The sequence below is a fragment of the Ciconia boyciana genome, chromosome 1, assembly GCF_034638445.1.
Source record: "Ciconia boyciana chromosome 1, ASM3463844v1, whole genome shotgun sequence".
Classification (NCBI taxonomy): Eukaryota; Metazoa; Chordata; class Aves; order Ciconiiformes; family Ciconiidae; genus Ciconia; species Ciconia boyciana.
In genome coordinates this window covers 67,112,115-67,129,561 of record NC_132934.1, presented here as the reverse complement: position 1 = coordinate 67,129,561, position 17,447 = coordinate 67,112,115, and the positions used below count along the sequence as shown (strand labels likewise).

General features: G+C 40.0%; 2 protein-coding genes across 5 annotated transcripts in view; both read left to right on the top strand.

Moving 5' to 3' along the window:
* FGD4 (FYVE, RhoGEF and PH domain containing 4) overlaps nucleotides 1-17,447 on the top strand; it is a 118,058-nt gene that overhangs the window by 54,556 nt on the left and 46,055 nt on the right. The window contains exon 1 of one of the 4 annotated variants that reach the window (XM_072872520.1): nucleotides 3,848-4,148. The exons of 2 other annotated variants lie outside the window; for them this stretch is intronic. In XM_072872520.1, the coding sequence (XP_072728621.1) occupies nucleotides 4,133-4,148 (16 nt within the window). In that variant the 5' untranslated portion in view covers nucleotides 3,848-4,132. Of the gene's footprint in view, nucleotides 1-3,847; nucleotides 4,149-7,312; nucleotides 7,377-17,447 lie in introns of those variants that run through there. One more of the 4 variants, XM_072872528.1, reaches the window with a different exon arrangement.
* BICD1 (BICD cargo adaptor 1) overlaps nucleotides 1-17,447 on the top strand; it is a 274,792-nt gene that overhangs the window by 255,219 nt on the left and 2,126 nt on the right. The gene's annotated exons all lie outside the window — the stretch shown is intronic.

Below are 17,447 nucleotides of genomic sequence, written 5' to 3'. Positions count from 1 at the left end.
CAGTGAATAGTACTTAGGAAGTCGTGTGCTTTGGATTTTTTTTTTTTAAGGTACGTTTATATCCAGCCTTCTTCATAAAATCACTTGTTACTGATTTTAGATTATCCCAAGAATCAAGAAAAGGGCAGCATATGGAAGACAGTCTGACAGAAGTGGAGGTCAGTTTGGGACAAGGGTGTGTGGTGTCTCGGTAGCTAATCTCATTGCCCTAAGAATAGCTGGGAGCCACGTTGCACCCCTCTGCAGACTACTGCTGGGCTTTTGAGAGAGGCTTTTAACAGCACCTCAGAAGCTATTTTGGGATAAGGACAAAGCATGCTTTCATTTTTGCCCAGGATGAAACTGCTGTGCTTTTGAAGTACTGGGGTGTACAGGAGAAGGGAGAGGAGTAGATAAGTGTGAGTTGACCACACCTACTTTGTGGGAGCCCTGTGAAAGGTGCCTTTTTAGTTGTTGTGGTTTTAAGTCTCTCTTGGACTCATTGAGATGTCTAAAGATGTCTTACAGGGAAAAAAAGTTGGGGGTTACTTTCAGTGCAGAGCACTGATATATTGAAATTCAGAAGTGCTCATGCTGCATTCTGTGCTAGGGCGACATGTGGGTTACTGATCCTTTGGATGGGACAAAAATAACTTTTTCTCCATCAGTGCCTTGCAGAAACTTCTTATCATGTCCTGATGCAGTATCCTCAGCAAACCTCTTCAAACACTTTGTGCCTGAAGTGAGTCTGTAGTAACCAGGAGCCAGCTGAAGACAGCCATACTGACTGAATGCTGGGCTATGATTCACTGTTACATGAGCTAATTTGTTTTCAGGGGTTGTGTGTCAGTGTGGCATGCTGCCCATGTAGCTCTGTAATACTTAGTTCACTTTTCCAGGTTTCCTAACAGTACTCATACTCGTGACTTCCTTCTCAACTCCAGCTTCGTCACATTAAGAATATTCAAATGAGTCAGGTACATAATTTGAGTCCCCTTATCTGCAAAACAGGGAAAGTACTGAGAGAAAGTTTGTGATGTTTAGTTTGAAAAGTGCACAGCAGTGGAGAGCAAAGTAAGTGCCATATACTTATTGCAAGACATCTATAAAAACTTTTAATTACTGAAGTGATGAACTCATATGATAAGTCAGTAATTTTGATTTGAGATAACTTAGTTCCATAAAACTTAACTGGTCTGCTGTGCAAGAATCTGGACTAAGAACACGCTGGTTTTAGTTCGAATAGCTATCTTAGTCATATTAAATGACAGCAACTACTCGTCTTAATAGTATCATTTTAATTACCCACTAATGAGAATTTTTATTTAACTGGTTGTTCTCTGTGCATCTTCATCTGCTTTTTAGATAAATTTAATAAAACTAACTTTATTTTTTTAATTAATTTTCTTTAAAGTTCACAGGTATGTTGTGGTGACAGGTAAGACATAGCTGTACCTCTTGTTGATAAGTTTTCAACTAATACTTGCCAGTATAGCTTTATTGTGCGGTTTGTACTTTGCATGTTTCTGCTCTTAGAGTAAGCAAAATTAGGTATAAAACTGATGTGAAACCACGGGAATAGGTTAATGAGATGTCCCCATTGTATCAGTTTTAATCTCTTCCAAGTCCCCCTATGTGCTAGCTAATCAGAGATAAAACAATTAATCGTTTACCTTTTTTTAAAAAGGAGAAGTTAAAGCATGTGTTTTGAAGTTGGGCTTTGGGAGACGTCTTTATACTTGTTTTAATGTTGCTCCTTCTGGAAATGAAATAAAATGCACAGTTCTCTTCAGGTTTGTAAGATTCCCTCTCTCTCCTTGAGCGGTAGCGGAGCTGCGGTTACTCTCTGTGGGCTGTTGCAAGCTGGGGGGTCACCTGCGTGGCGCAAGGTGAACCTTTTGGGGCTGGTCGGAGCTCTGACCTCTCGCCTGTTCTCTGCCTTGTCCCCTGTGGCAGGGACAGACAGAGAGCAGAGTCTGGTAGCTCAAGTGTCATCCCTCCCACACGTGTCACATTACAAAGTTTGTAGCAGTTGTTATATATGTTTCCCCAAAAAGGAGATTTGATTTCCTGTCCAGCCCCTACTTTTTCTTGTGTGACCCCTTCTTTTTGCTTGCGTTGGTCAGTAACTAGCATTTATGTAGCTGCTTATCTGAACCAATTGCTTCTTGTATTATTTTGTAGCCATTTATCTTAAGTTTTCCAACCTACTGTGTTACTTGTGTGAAAATTGAAAACTTTATTGCTGATCCCATCTGAATTTGAAATCTGTCACATACTTGTATGACAGGCATTATCAGTGTTTTTCCTGGGTTAGGAAGAGTACATAAGGCTGAAGAACGGCTGACAAAGCCTCACTGGCAGGTGGACAAACCAGGCTGGTGGGGAGAACGGTTTGTTTCAAATATGGGAAACTGAGCAGAAAATTTGTCTTCTCTGCAAAGGCTTTTCCAGAGAGAGAAGGTGTTCTGTTGTAGAGGTACTTCATGTGGAAGCCCAAGCAAGGGGGCAAGCTTTGAACTCTTGGAGGTGAACTTCAAAATAGAAATGTAACCTGTGCATTGAGTTCTCTTAGTCTGGTTTTGAAACTCAGTTACTGTTATTTTTTGTTTTAATGATGCGTTGATGACCTGGGTGAATAAGACTTGTATGTGTCTTTAAGGAGCCTGGGATTTCTTGCTAGGAGTATCAAGCATGGGGAACTGCAACTTCCTAACCCAACAGTTTAAAAATAAATGGTCAAAACAAAAACAGCACATGCAGATCTTGGTCAAAGTGCTGAAAATGAGTTCCATTTAGATTTCAAATCTATATGTGTGGAACTTACATCTGCTCATCTCAAGAAGAAAAATGCACCAAAGTTTTGAAATAACTGGAGGAAAATAGTTGTTTTTACTGTTTTTTGGCAAAACTCCTCTGTCCAACATCTGTAATAGAAAGGAAATAATGAGCTGCCGTATTCCAGAGAGCTGTCTCCTCAGTGAAAAACAGATACTCATAACAATGGATTGTTTTGCAAGTGTATACCCTGTAACCCTTGGTACTTGTCCTTCAGAGCAGCTCTGCAGTGGCGTGCTTGTACATAGCCTTGAACGTGAGGACTACGAGTGGCCGGTGGTGGAAGGGGCTGTAGGGAGCTGTGGTTTGGACCAACACAATGGTTGAAGATGACCTCAGCTGCAGCGCATGAGAAGCTGGCTGCTATATTCTGATTCATATTATCTGAACTGACAGGGCTGGATTTTAAATCCCGGTTTCTTTCTCCTGCTGGGATGAAAGTGTGCCAGCCGGGGATCACATAGTGTGAGAGCTGTGAACGATAAAAGAAAGTTACTTGCAGTAACTCCTCTTTTCAGTTAATCCTTTCGCTTTTTAAAAATGTGTGTTTTCACTGTTCAAAATTCACTCTAATATATTTGTATTCTACCCTGGAGCACAGTATCTAGTTCATGCCATTTAAAAATTGATTTTAAATTATTCTAGTGAATTTTAATCTGTGCCAAATAACCGAATGTTTTCATGACAGTTCTTTAATGTAGACTTTTTTTGGTCATTGCTCTGGTATCCTGCATGTTGTATTTACTTAATTCTAGGCATAAATTGAAGTACAGATTATGCAATGAAAAAGATTGTTAGAAATGAGCATCATGCAGTATAAAGGGAGAGCAAAGTACCAACCAGAGAAATGTACTAACTTGTCCTTTAACCTCGATACTGCTTTAATTTCAAAGAGCAATGCAATTAATAGTGACAAAACTTTCGTAGTAGCTGAGGCATTAGACAAAACAACTTACAGTAGTCCCTCCTCCTCCTCCTTCTCCTCCTCCTTTCTCCAGCAGTTTGCAGGTTACATAAGCTGATTTCTTTGTTTTTCCTCTTTAATAGTGAACAGACTTCACTCTCTTCTATAAGCGGACTGGTTTACATGCTTACGTTTTTCCTCTCAAAACAGGCTTGCCTGCAAAGAGGGAGGAGCATAGTGTAACTGAAAGACCCAGCATGTAAACTGTCGGCGTATACTGAACATCTGGTGAGAAGTCCTTTGTGGCAGCTTATAGGTCTTGTAAATAACATATATGTGAGCCTGTCATAGGGTTATTACTGTTGTGAAATCAATTCCTCCTGCGGTGGTACTGGAATATATTTATAAACAATGTCTTCTGAACCAGGTAAGACTGAACGGGATGCTTCTGTTAAACCTTAATCTCTTCAAGACTTGGGGCGTATTTGTGTCCAGAGACACCAAGAGTTAAACTTTCTTGTTTGAAGCAAATAGACCGGTGAACGTCCAGCTGCCTTGTGATGCAATACATCTGGAATGCTCTGGTGGCTTTTTCCTCCTCTTCTCAGTAAATGAGCTTGCAGTCTTTGAACCTCTTGCCTAATACATCTGCCACACCGAGAACTGTGTTACTTTCGGCTTGTTTTGCTGCTGCTTTCACCAGCTCGAGAGTTTCTTTAAAAGCAAATAAGTTTTGTGATGTTTATAAGTGGTTTTTGTTCCTGGCTTATTTGCCAGATTCATCGAGCTCTATTTATAGCTGCAAGGTTTCTATAGGACACTTCTATAAGTCAGCATTGGCTCTAAGGATTATATCTCTCATTGTTTTAGGAAGTAGGTGTACACTTCTGACTTATGCTCAGCTTTTCATGTACAATGTTGCAAAAATCCATTTAATTGATGTTTACACTACATTTAATGTACAGAACTGGCTTCCAGAATTAAAGAATGTTTTTATTTATTGTACCATGCAGTGAAAGTTTTGGATTTTTTCCATTGTAAATATGCTTGTAACTGAATTTTTAAGAATACTATTGAAAATACTGCTTTACTTATGAGTGAGCATTTTTCAGTTCTGAGAAAAGTTCAACTTTGGGTAAGTTAAATTAAAAGGCTTACCCCACCCTAACAGCTTAATATAAGAAAGTAAATATTCTGAATTGAGTTTTCCACAGAGAGATAGATGAAAGAGATTTGTGGAAGGTTTGGGTTCAGAATGCTGGTGTCCCTCTGGAAAGCCCTCTGAGACTAAATAGAGGGAAGGGAGTCACTGGCTGAGTGAATTTGAGAGATTTGCTAGAGAAGCTTGGAGTAGATGCATGCAAATAGCTCTTCTCCAGCTCTCCTGATTTCAGTACTTGTGGGCATCTGATTTTTCTTGGGTACAATGAATACTTGTTTTAAAATCATTCTGTTGGCTCCTTATCTGTTTTATGATCAAGTTTGAAATTGCCCTTCTCCCTCTAGCTTTTGATAATCAAAAGAATGGGAATCACACCTTTCCTCCCACTCTTTATGTATCATTTTTCTGTATCTTGAGAAGAATCTACGTGTGGATGTAGGAGACCTCCCCCCCCGCCCCCCCTCCCCCCCCCACTGATCTAGCTCTTAAGAGCTATTTTCTAGGATCTGTAAAGCATATTCTTCTTCTGTAAATGTAACATTAAACCGTTACAGATTTTCAGGAAGCTCAGTGTGGTGCCATAACTACTATTTTCGGTATTACCACTCATCTTCCCTCTTGCCCTTTGGCTTGCTTTGGGTTATTTCAGTTTGCAGAGGCCTACAGTATACTTACATATAACAGTGGCAGTCTGAATGTCAAATATATTGGTGAAGCTGTGGTCTTTGATTTTTTTGAGAGATCAAATATGTGAAGTACAAATATATTTGTATGTGCTTTGTGACATAGGGTGTACTATCATGGTATTTTCCAGACAGTGTATTTCCTAGACTCCAGTTAGAAGTTATATGAAAGCAGTTAATACAGGAGTGGACTATGGTGCAAATACCTGGCTTGAAGGGTATGAAGGGGTGAGCTCTACCAGCCTGTGGAATAGCGTATAGATACCTCCTAACATCACTTTCTCAGAATGGTGTAGGAGACCTACAGATATAAACAGTATGTGTAGAAAAGGTGACAGCAAGTAGTTTCAGTCTGTGTGGGTTTGAAATTGAGTGGACAAATATCCCTGGACACTCCTAAATAGTATCTCAGAGAGGCGGTGGGTCGCTTGCTGAAGCACTGGCTACCTCCAATCCAAAACGGAAAGAAATCCTTCCAGTACTGACTGCTGGGACTGGGTGAGAGGGGAACAGCACAGCTGAAGGGACAGCGCCTATAGGAAGGTATAAATTCACATGGCAGTTTATTCATTGCTGTCACAATGTGCAATTGAGAGTGTGTCCAGGTGCCTAAGCAAAGCAGTTTTTCCAAGTACTAAAGGCCCATAACAAATATGGAAAACATAGAATGTGCCTTTTCTGGAGCTTTGATGTTTTTGAAGACTGGAACTTTATAGACTTTTTTTTAGTAGTAGTAGTAGTATTCACTATAGGGTGAAAGCATCACTGAAAAACTGATTTCAAGCAATATCAATTTGAAAAGTTCAATGATACTGTGACCCAGAAGTCATCAGAGAGTTAAGTGTTTTCATCAGTACCATCACTACACTTTGCTTTGTGACTGCAGCACCCCAAGTCTTATGCTAGTCTTTTACGTGGTAGGTGCTATATAAACACAGACAGACAGTCTAATGGTTTATGTCAATGCTTGTAATCCCAGTGAATTTGTTGAGTCTTTACTAAAAATTCAAAATAGTTATGGAATGCTTCTCTTCCCCATCTCTCCTCACCCTGCCCTGGGTTTATAATTATTATAAAACAAAAGGCTTAAATTCCTTTAAGAGTTTGGAAATTTAGTGCCTGTGTGTTCCTTACAGTTTGACAGGCAATGCTTGACCTTGGGAAGGGTAGGTAGTTAGGAAACACAATCTTTCCTTTAGATTGCCTTAAAATATTTAACACATTGTGACTGCTCTTGCTTGCTTGTGAAAAAGCCCTTACAACTATGACCTGTCACAAAAAAAAAAAAAGAAAGAAAGAAAAAGAAGGAGGGGCAACAACTGGGTTAGCTGATGTAAGGTGTAGGGGGATTGGAGTATTGCCAAACCTTGTATTATAAAAGAAATTAAATGCTTAGCCTTAAACAAATGTTGTATTTTAAGAGTAATTTCATAGATTTTACTTGCTCTATATTTCGGAAGACCTTCTTCCCCAACATGCAAGCCATCAGCTTTTTTAAATGAATATTTTGATACTCTTTCTTCTGATGCCAAAAACCAAGGCTCTAAGGAAAACAGTAAATATTGTATAGGAGTCAGCAACATTTTGTTAGGCTGCAGTTCTGTGAAAGCTCAAGTGGTCCAGTGGGCAGTTGCTGCCAAAAGGCTGCCCAGTCCCTCCCTGGGACTTTCCTAGACTTTTGGTTTCATCCACGAGCCAATTCAGCTCGCTCACACAGCACAAAATTCCTGTGATAAAACCAGCGTCCGCTTGCCTGCTGACTGCAGGGGTTACGTTGGCCTAGAGAGAAACCCAATGAGTGTCGGAGCTGGTAATAAATAAGCAGTGGGAACTATGGGGATGTGGAGAGATGGAGGGGATAAAACCTTCTTTTCTTGGTGGGGGGCTGTCTCACTCTGTCTGGGGTAGCTGCGGTTTGGGTTTGAGCAGCCTTTTTTGGTCTGTCCTGGGGCCTTGAAATGTTTTTATTTTCAAAATGTTTGCGAAGTGAAAGGTTACACATCCTTCAGATGTGTTGGACAAAACTTGAGCTATTACAAAATTATTTCTCTTCCTGAAATGTTGTTGGGTTTAATGTATTTTTACATTGCATGACTTTTTTTTAAAGCATTTCCTATCCATTTGCGCACTCAAAGATAAATATTCATATGACTATTAAGCTTTTTGGAACAGTATGGTAAATACTCATCCAAGTCTGCATCAAAAATTATTTTAATTCTCCAACTTAAAAAGTTTTTTGAAATGACATTTTAAATTCATCATGCAGTTATGTTTTTATTTTTTTCTTTTTCTTTTAAAAAAAGTATATTTTAAATGGGGGTCTGGAAAAGAGAGGAGAGAGGGCTAAACGATAGAATTGTTCTGAATTTGTGTCTCTGCCAGTTAAGAGGATAAAATGTAAAGCTGTTTCAATCTGTATAATGTTTAAGAGGCAACTGTACTGATGTGCAGGTCTGTTAATCTGGAGTGAATTCTGTGGACAGGGAGAACAGTAGTTATCTCTGGCAATTTGGGGCTAAGGAATTTTTTCCCCATTTGGGTTCCAGGCAACTTGTATTTGACTTCCTTCCATAAGGATGATTGTGAACCGATGAGTTAGTGTGAAATAGGGATATCTCTCTTGTTCCTTATGGACAAGAGGCAATGTAAAAGCTGGCATAATTATGGTAGGCTCTAAAGGGACTGGACAAGGAATGTCCTTCTTCAGTAACTTTACAGGAAGTCCCTAAATGTACTTAAACCAGGCTTTTTGTGGCTATTCTTACTTTTTTTTCCAACCAGGTCAAAAGCAGGAAGCACTTGAATTCTTGTGAAGTGTCCAGCTTTGGGTTCTTTATATTTCTGTTTTGGTGCAGTGAGCATTCCCAGGGAGCTGCTTGTTTTTCTGTGTTTCGTAGATGATGGTTGTTAATTACTTGGCAGGGAGACTGAAGTGCTTGGGGAGCCTGACAGCACGCTGCCTGCTCCTGGTTTGGGGGAGGAAAGGCATTTGTCACCGAGCAGCTGGAGTGCCGCACAGCTGCACCGCTTGTGCTGCTGTAAGAGACGAGTGACCGCTTTGTTCTTTATCAAGTTCCTAATTTTATATTTACTTGTAATCCTTCATGTAACAGGGAGTAGTGCCTGGTAGCCTGTTGTGATGCTATTGTGCATTTAATACCCTGCAGCCTGTTCTTTAGTTAGGGCATATTACTGTAAATCTGAAGCCATGGATTTTTAGAGAATAGGGGTTTTTTATTTATTTTTTCCTTTCCTTCCCTACTGTTTGCTCCAGCCCCATTGAGATGTGATTCAACAGAATTAACATTATCTAGTGGCTACTTGCTTCTGGAAGGGGAGTCATGTCTTCCTTTCCCCATCACTGAATTTGCATCTTTGCCCAAGCTCCAGTGCATCTAAGGTGAACAAATGCATGAAGCTGGCTGCTTTTTTTTGGCGGGGTTACATTTCTGATAGCTTAACTTTCCCAGACTGCATCCATGCCAGCACTTGCACAGAAAGTGGTGGGAGCAGGCAGCCAGGAGGAGGGAGGGCAGTGAGCTGAACAACTCGTGTCCGTGGCTCCTGGACGGGCTTCAGGTTATCAGATGCTGTCCAGACACACATACTGCCTCAGCAATGGGATGTGGGAAGCAGTTTCCATCTATCAGTGACTAATTTTATTGGCTTGTATTGAATAATTGACTTCTGTTTGGATCTTTGGCTGTTCTGCATTTTGGTTACATTATATTATATATTTATATCTTTAAATTACTTGAATGCTATCAGTGTGTATATTTATACAACTTCTGCTCAGATCTTCTGAAATAATAGATCAGTTACAGTTTCAGCCTTCTGTAATTAGATTCCGGCCCTTCCTCCCCCCCCCCCGCCCCCGGGTCTGTGGGGTTTTTTTGTTGGGTTTTTTTTAGCATCCTGTTTCTAAAAATGCTTTCTCTTAGCAGTCCTTTTATCAACAGAAGTAGCTCATTTAATCTCTCAAAGCATATGGATATTTTCTAAACTAGCTCTAAGTTGAGATGAATATGAAATAACTGCACAGATAACTGGGCAGAGTAGAAGATGAAAATGTTAGTGACTGACTTGTTAGAGAAGTCTTCTGAAGCAGTATATACTGAGCAAAATGGTGAAATTTGTAGTTAGATCAAATTTGTCAATTTTCTTTGAAAACCTGTTAGTATTTGTCTAAAAATCTAAACACACTGTTATTTCATAATGGCTGATCAATTATAGACGGGGAGGTCTTTTTGTCATTGTCTGAGTTACCATTGCACTTGCATAGTACGTATATGTTAATATATCATCCTGAATAATTCCAATGGTTTGTATGAGATACAATCAGCTGCATTTTTTCCTTGCATGACCCCAGTAGTGCAGGTGCTCTCCTTAATATGAAGTTAGACTGTGCTGCCCAGCACAGTGTCATGCTGGTTATCTTACATATGATAACAGGAAGAAAATAAATCATCTTAAGACTTGACAAAGCAAAAGAAACATTTAGGGCTTGGTGCCACAATCCTTGCTCAGACAAGTGATTCTCCTGTGATCAGTGAGTCTGCTTATACAAATGGGTATCTTACTTAGTAAACAGGAGCTCAGGACATTTAGAAAATGATGACTGCAATCTGTGCAAAATATGCTGATGTCAATTAAAAACTCAGTGAAAAAATTTCAGTGTTAAGTAAAATAATAGTTGAGGGGACATTGCTCACCTCGCACACCTCTGCACAGAAAACTAAAAGGAAAAAATAGTTTGGGGAAAACTTGGCAGAGATGTGTCCTGTTCATCTTTTCTCGTGGCAGGGTTCATAATCAAAATGGCTATTAATGCAGTAGGAACTCAAGAAAGCCACACAATCTTACTCAACCCCTTCCTTCATCAAACGTGTAGGAAGTGGTGAAGAGCACGTGGGGTGGGGAAGGGAGGAAGTGACCCTCGGATACAGTGCTCACCAATGTTCCCATGATGGCGACAGGGGAAGAGGCTGAAGTATGCAGTCAGGACACTTCAGTGACAGTGAAATAGGGCCACGTGAGAAGCAGTTCTTGAGCTGAAAGTTGCCATCACGTGTTATGGCACTGGCAAAAGGCTGTGCTGATACGGAGGGAGGAATTACTTGAAGTTACCTGGTGTAGAAAACAGACAGTAACAGCAGGGTAGCTGACTTCACTTACAGGATCAACTTACCCTGCCTTCTCCTGGTGTGATGAAGCTGCTGCTACTTACTGTACCTGTTTTCTTTTTCAGTGTTATGTTTTGTTTGGTGTTTTTTGTGTGTGTGTGGTAACCTTGTGGTTCTTAACTACACGAAGCTCATGGTACATGGCTTGTAGGGTCAGGAATTGTGGTCACCCTTAAGACTTGTAGATAGGCTTAATAAAAAGAAAGAAAAAATATTGTCCAAAACTGCTGAAAGAGATACTGACATTATTTTATGAAAAACAAGCCATGAAAAGTCTCTACAAGTAAAAGAACACTATTGCATATTTTCTCTTTAGATTTTGGGCTTGATAATACATGTTCAAAGACCAAAGTGAAAACAAGGGTTTGAGGGAATGTTTTGTAATACAGGAACTAAGTATGTGAAAGAGCAGTCCTTGGTTCCTGTAAACAGAACTCCTCTTAGTCGGAGCTCTCCCTTCAATCATAAGTCTTCCTGGAGACGTGGCTTGAAGGTTGCTTGTCTCTGTTCATATAAGAAACCTCCATTATTCATTAAATAGTTGATGAACGACCACCATCAGCAAAGCCATTGTCCCAGTGTGTATGAGTGTAGGTGACTCATAAGAACCTTAGTGTAATAGATGCTGTGTTTTTGGTGAAGGACCTCAGTCATAAGCTACTACTTTCAAACCGCAAGCTGCACATTGGCAGCCTATTCTAAATCATTGTTTTCCAGTCAAGGGAGACACTGGCATGCTTCAGCCGCTGAGCTGGCTAGTTCTGCCTGCTCCCTCCAGCAGTCTTGCTACCCTGTGGTGGGGGGAGCAGCAGTGGCAGGTTTCTGGAGGTCCTGCCAGCTGAAGCAGCGGCTAGTCAGTAGCCAGAGCTGAAGGCTTGCTGCCTCCCCTCCCCACAACAAGGGAAGAGGTAGGAGTAGAAAACCACAGCAGCAATGGCCGGGAGTAAGGTTGTCACACGTTATCTCTCTGACTTGCAGCCTCCACAACCTGTCTCGTGAGCAGTGCTCTGTAATTCCACCCCTGCAGTTATCAGTAACCCTCCAGCTCCTTTATGCCTAAGGTGTCTCAGCATCTATTTTGCCACTGGTAGCCTCCAAAAATGGGATGATTAGAGAGCAGTGGCACTTCTAGACTGTAGACAACAGTATGAAAGCAGTGGTCCAGCAGGGGAAAGATGTAGAAGATGGTGGCTGCAGGGGATTTGTTCTGAGAAGGCTCAAAACTCTGCCTTTTTAATATAGTTTTTAAAAGCTGTTCACTGTTCCTTTTTCTGTTTTATTTTACATGACTAGTTAACATTCATAGTATATACCACTTGGACTTCTATCAAATTAACTTTGATTTTAAAGACTCCACATGTTGAAGGTTTGTTTTTTTTTTTTTACTTGCTTTGCATTCCCTTCCCTCATGTTGCATCTCCATATTCCAGAATGTGCCCTCTCTGATGAGGAATGTACTGTAATTGGTGCATGTTGCATGGAGAAACCGTAATTGCTTCTAAGGAAATAGTTTTTTGGGCTCAGTCTGGGAAGATGCCATTTGAAGTCCTGTTATAGTGCTTTTTGTTTTATTGGAACAGCACCAGCAGTGCATGTTATATTATTGTGCTAATCCAAAATTTAGACAAATGTTGAAAGATAATTCCATTAATTGCTGACTTATTCATTTTACTAAGATTCACAGCAGATGCGCAGGTCTGCCTACATGGAAATGACTACTAGATCAGAGCCAAAAGAACAAAGATCGCAGCCAGACAGGACAACAGACTAAGGCACACTGAGTCCGCCTGCTGTAGCCAGTGTTGGCAGGACATTTGTGGTGAACGTGAAATTCACCATTCTGTCCTTTACTTTGCATGATGTACAGCATACTGAGACTGAGATCAGGAGATTATTCATGTTAAATCTTATTTTGTTAATATTTCAGTGCTTCCTGTTAAAGCTCGGACTTTATAATCTTGAAGCAGGTAATCTATTTAAATGTGGTGGCATCCGTAGCTGGTAACTTGGCAAACTGTAGCTCTTCAGTAGCAGTTACTATAAGCTCTGTTTCAGCCTAAAAATGAAAGTTACTGTGGGAAAGATGCATGGTTTCTTCCAACCAGAACAACTATAAAGCTCGACAAAACATAGGACAGGCAACATTGAATGCTTGAGTCTCGTGAATACCCACAAACCAAACCAGTGCAGTAATGTCTTATCTTAAACCAAGCAGATATGGGTACGTATCTACTTTGAATTGGGTTCTATCACTGACGCTCTGCATAACCCACCCTAGTTTATTAGAAATGAAATTATTTCAAAAGTCAAAGTTGTTTCTCTTAGAATATATTTTGTGTGTTGTGCACAGTTAAACTTGCTGAAGTTTGTATCTGTTCTCCTTCTGTATTATTGCTCTGTGTGTTGTTTTAAGTGGTTCACATACTCTGTGTTAGGCATACCACAATTTGGAAACCTCTGCTCTGTGTTACTATGTAAGGTAGCGTATCTACCAGAAGTTGAATATTTACTAGTTCTTAGCGAGTATTTTGTAGCAAGTGTTTGACCTCCCAGTTTTAAGTTCAGTATTGTTTCATCTGTTTAACTTCACCATCAAATGTTGTGAGTGCATTCACAGGGGTCATTGAACTAGAAGAGCAGTATCAATACACTTTTTGCTATCTGCAATTTAGACCTACCATATTTACTTGCAGATTTATTTACTCCATGCAATAAATGCTACAAAAGGGAGGATAGTATTTGTTTGGTAGTTCTAGGAATGTTCCCATGAAGTAAGAAATAATAGCCTTATAAGCTTTACATCTTCATTATTCCAAGAAAGTGGTCTACCTTCTTCTGTTGAACTTAGAATATTTTTGCCTGTGTCTGGAGAATAGCTTTGCAAGAAAAAAACCCTACATTTTCACATTTTGCCAGCATATGTATTTGAACTAATCCTTTAATAGAACCTGATCTGTGTCCTACACTGTGCCAAGATTCCACTTTTCAAAGGTAATTCTAAACCTTCTGATATTTGCCTTTTATTTTTTTGGTCAGCACCTTCTTGCAGAAATAAAACTAATTTCTTCAGGGAGACAGCCTTACAGACTTCAGCAAAAGTGTGGGGGTTTTTTGGTTGTGTGTGTTTTGGGTTTTTTTTTTGTTGTTTTTTTGTTTTGTTTTGTTTTTCATTTTCACAGCATTGGGTTATCAACCGTTTGCAGTATTTCAGCAGTGGCTCACCACAGTAAAGGCTGGCCTGATGTTTAACCTTTAGAGCTCATCTGCACAGAACAGAATATCAGTATGACGTTTTTGTACTATTCTGCAGCTGCAAAGCATTCACAACTCTATCACCGTGATGGGAGAGGTGAAGATATATCAAAATACAAGTATGTAACTAACTTGAGAGGATAGCATTTAATAGAATTCGGAGGAAGGTAGATTTTTTTTCATGAGAGAAACTTGGACCTCCAGACTTCCTACTCTCCTCCTCCATACTCCTAATTTTCAGATATTTTGGGCTTAGTCCAGTTGTTCTTAAAATGTGTTTGGGTATCCATCAACAGTATAAACCTTAGTAACATGTCGGTTCCTCTCACAAACAGGACAAACCTGTAAAGGGTAGGTACCAGGTTACTAGAAACTTAGTTTTGAGGGCAGGTTTGGACACAATTGTGCACAAAATCCATGACCTGATTTACTAGACTTACTGCTCAGGCCTCAACAAATCAGTTGTTGTAACTGCCTGGGTGAGAGGCCGCTTTCTGCCTTCTTGTTTGTCCTCAGGAAGCTGCTCATTCTTGTCCTGGCCTTGCTACAGCTCCTGTAGTGTTTGGTGAGTAAGTGGATGGGTTGAATTAGTCTCTTGTAGTGCCAGTGCTACTTAATGCTGTTCTGAACCGATTAGGAGATTGTATGGCTAGGTTACTGTGGCTAAACCAATGCTTTGGTAGACAGACTATTAGCTGAACCTCCGCGTATGCCCAAGGATGAGTAGGAAGGGTGAAGCTTTGCACTGATCTTACATGAAAAGATCTATCAGTAGAACATCAAGACCGCAACCATTATGGCAGGTGTTCTTGGGACTTAACACACTGGGTATACATAGCTATATAATTTTAAGAGAAGTAATTTTGAGATGTAAATTTTGCCTCCTGGCAGTCACAAGAGAATAACCCTTTTCCCATAGACTTTGATTACATCCAGAAATGCTGCATTTCTGTAATTCAGAATGTGGGATTGGGAGTGGGATCACAATGGCAGTAAACATTAGATAGTGCTGGAACAGTATAGACACACTATGTACTATAAGCGGGACTGAAAATAAATATAACAGAAGATCTAATGGTGTTGAGATTGTCTTCCTGAAGCTTATGGAACTGCTGATGGAGGACCTATCCAATACTAAAACATTAGTTTAACCTTTTGTGAATATAAATAAGCCTTTTTTTTTTTTTCATATTACTGGCATTTCAAGCTGGCCAGTTATGTTTGTCTAAATGTTCATGGCTTCAATTTATTTCTAATTAGAATGCTCTGAAAAAATGGATAATGCATCGCCTAGCTTCAAACATTCTTGCAGATGCAAGCATGTTTGCAAGCTTTCTAGCTTCTCATTTCCTTGTAGGTGATAAGCAAAATAATTAAGTGCTTATCAAATTTACAGTGTTTATTTCTCTTTTCTGTTAGTTATTACCTCCTCTTTCTCTCTTACATTCTTGCCTGCCCCATTTTAATTTTTTTTAAATCTTTCCCCACCTTTCTCTCCTCTCCAGTGTATTTAATCATCCCCAATTATAAGAGGTGGTATTAATCATATACTAGTGAACACAGTAACTGGCTGGTAGTATTTTGTTGCGCATTGCATTTCTGACTTCAAGTAAAACTTCTCAGTTACCATAGTGCATAGGAATAACAGTAGTATGTAAGTGTTTCTTTAATCAAGTCAGAAATAATCACAATGGGAATCTACTTCAGCCCAGTAAAAGCTGCAGGTTTTTGCAGTGTGTCTGACTTTTTGCATATACAATGGGATTTTAAGTTGTACTTACAGGGCAACAACTGTATTTCTAAAAGGTAGACTGTGTTACTGCTTACATAAATGGACAGAATTGAGCAGCCCTACTGAAATGCATGCTGCTGACTGTGGAGCAAGTATTTGGTATTTTTGTAATGTGCTGAAAATTATGTGTTTTGGGCTTTTGTTATAATACACTTGCATACAATACACTAGATGCAAGTCTGCGGTGAAAATTTCTCTATTTCTGCCACAATTTTCTTGTCTACATCACCTGGAAGGTAATATCTTTCACTGGCTAGAAACCATGGCTCAGATTTCTGGGGATGTTAAAGGATGCTTTTTATCCAGAGAATTTGACTACTCAGTTTTGTATGGAAGTATAGTGTGGCTAGATTTCCATTACCTTTTTCCATCGCAGCTTTATGTGTGAAGGAAGCTGTTCATCCTGATGTGGCTATATTACTCGTCAAAACACATAGCTTGAGGATGTGACATGATTAACAGAATTACTAGTTTGAAATATAGGTTAAATGTCTGTAGCGTGTCTATCTCCAGCAAATATAGCTTCCAAACAGGATGAATAATTTGTGTAATGGCTTGTACAACAATAATAAATTTGAAGACGTTCTGTTTCCCTGTACCCCCTGAGTGCTGAGTTGTTATGCGTGTAAAACCAGAGCACGTCCTGGGTCATAATGCCTCTCGGACCTTTTGTTTTCCGTAAGCAGTTGCAAAAGATCCTGCTACAGAGAAGCAATCTTTTCTGTTGCTTGTGTTACGGTTTTGTATTACAGCCGACAAGTTTTATAAAATGGCTTTTGCCCACTGAATGCAACTAATATTTGCCAATCTAGCAGGGGCCACAGGATGCTGACAACAAAATTGATTCTTAAGGCAGCCTAATGTTTTTGCATTAAAGGTTTGTTTTCATTAAAGGTTTGGTTTTAGCTGTTCCTGGTTTTGCTGGACTTTGTATTAAGGATGTGTGTGTGCATGTGTAAACCAAGTAGGATCCAAGTCTGAATATCTACTTGGGGGACTGGGGTTGTGTTTAAATGATTGCTTCAGGCCAATCTAAATAAGGGCTGCTGCTGAGAGAAGCTGTCTTGTCCCCTTCCAGCCATATTCCTGGCTGTCCCCTTGTGCCAGCAGTAGTGCTGGGGTTCCCATAAGGTCAAACCAATCTAAAATGTACTCCAGCTTTCAGCTGCATCGTTTCTGCTGCTCATCTCACTGTGTGGTTGAACAAGCGCTTGTGCTGGCATAGGGGAAGGAGTAGCCAGAAGCAGAAGCTGGAGCAGATAGTGACGAGGAGGGAGGAGGAGTGGCAGATCACAGAGCTGTCCTGTTCTCACGGCAGCTCTGCATCTGTATCGGCTTAAAGTGATCATGAGTGATACCCTTAAACAGCAGTAAGTGCCTTGATAAAGTTGTGTGTGTAAAATCAGTTCCTATTCTGACCCCAGCAGTACCTTGTTTTCTTAGGGAATCTTTTTAATAAATAACGTACCATTTTGATGGACATTTCCAGCCTTGGCCTGAACAGCTGACAGCAGCAATGCCCCTTACTGAGCTGCAGTTGGGGAGTTGGAGATTTTGAAGCATATTAGCTGTCAAATCTGCAGGCAAAATAGTTTTCTGAAAGCTCTAGGACTTCACACTTTCACCCTCATTGCAAAGTTATGAGTGATCTGGA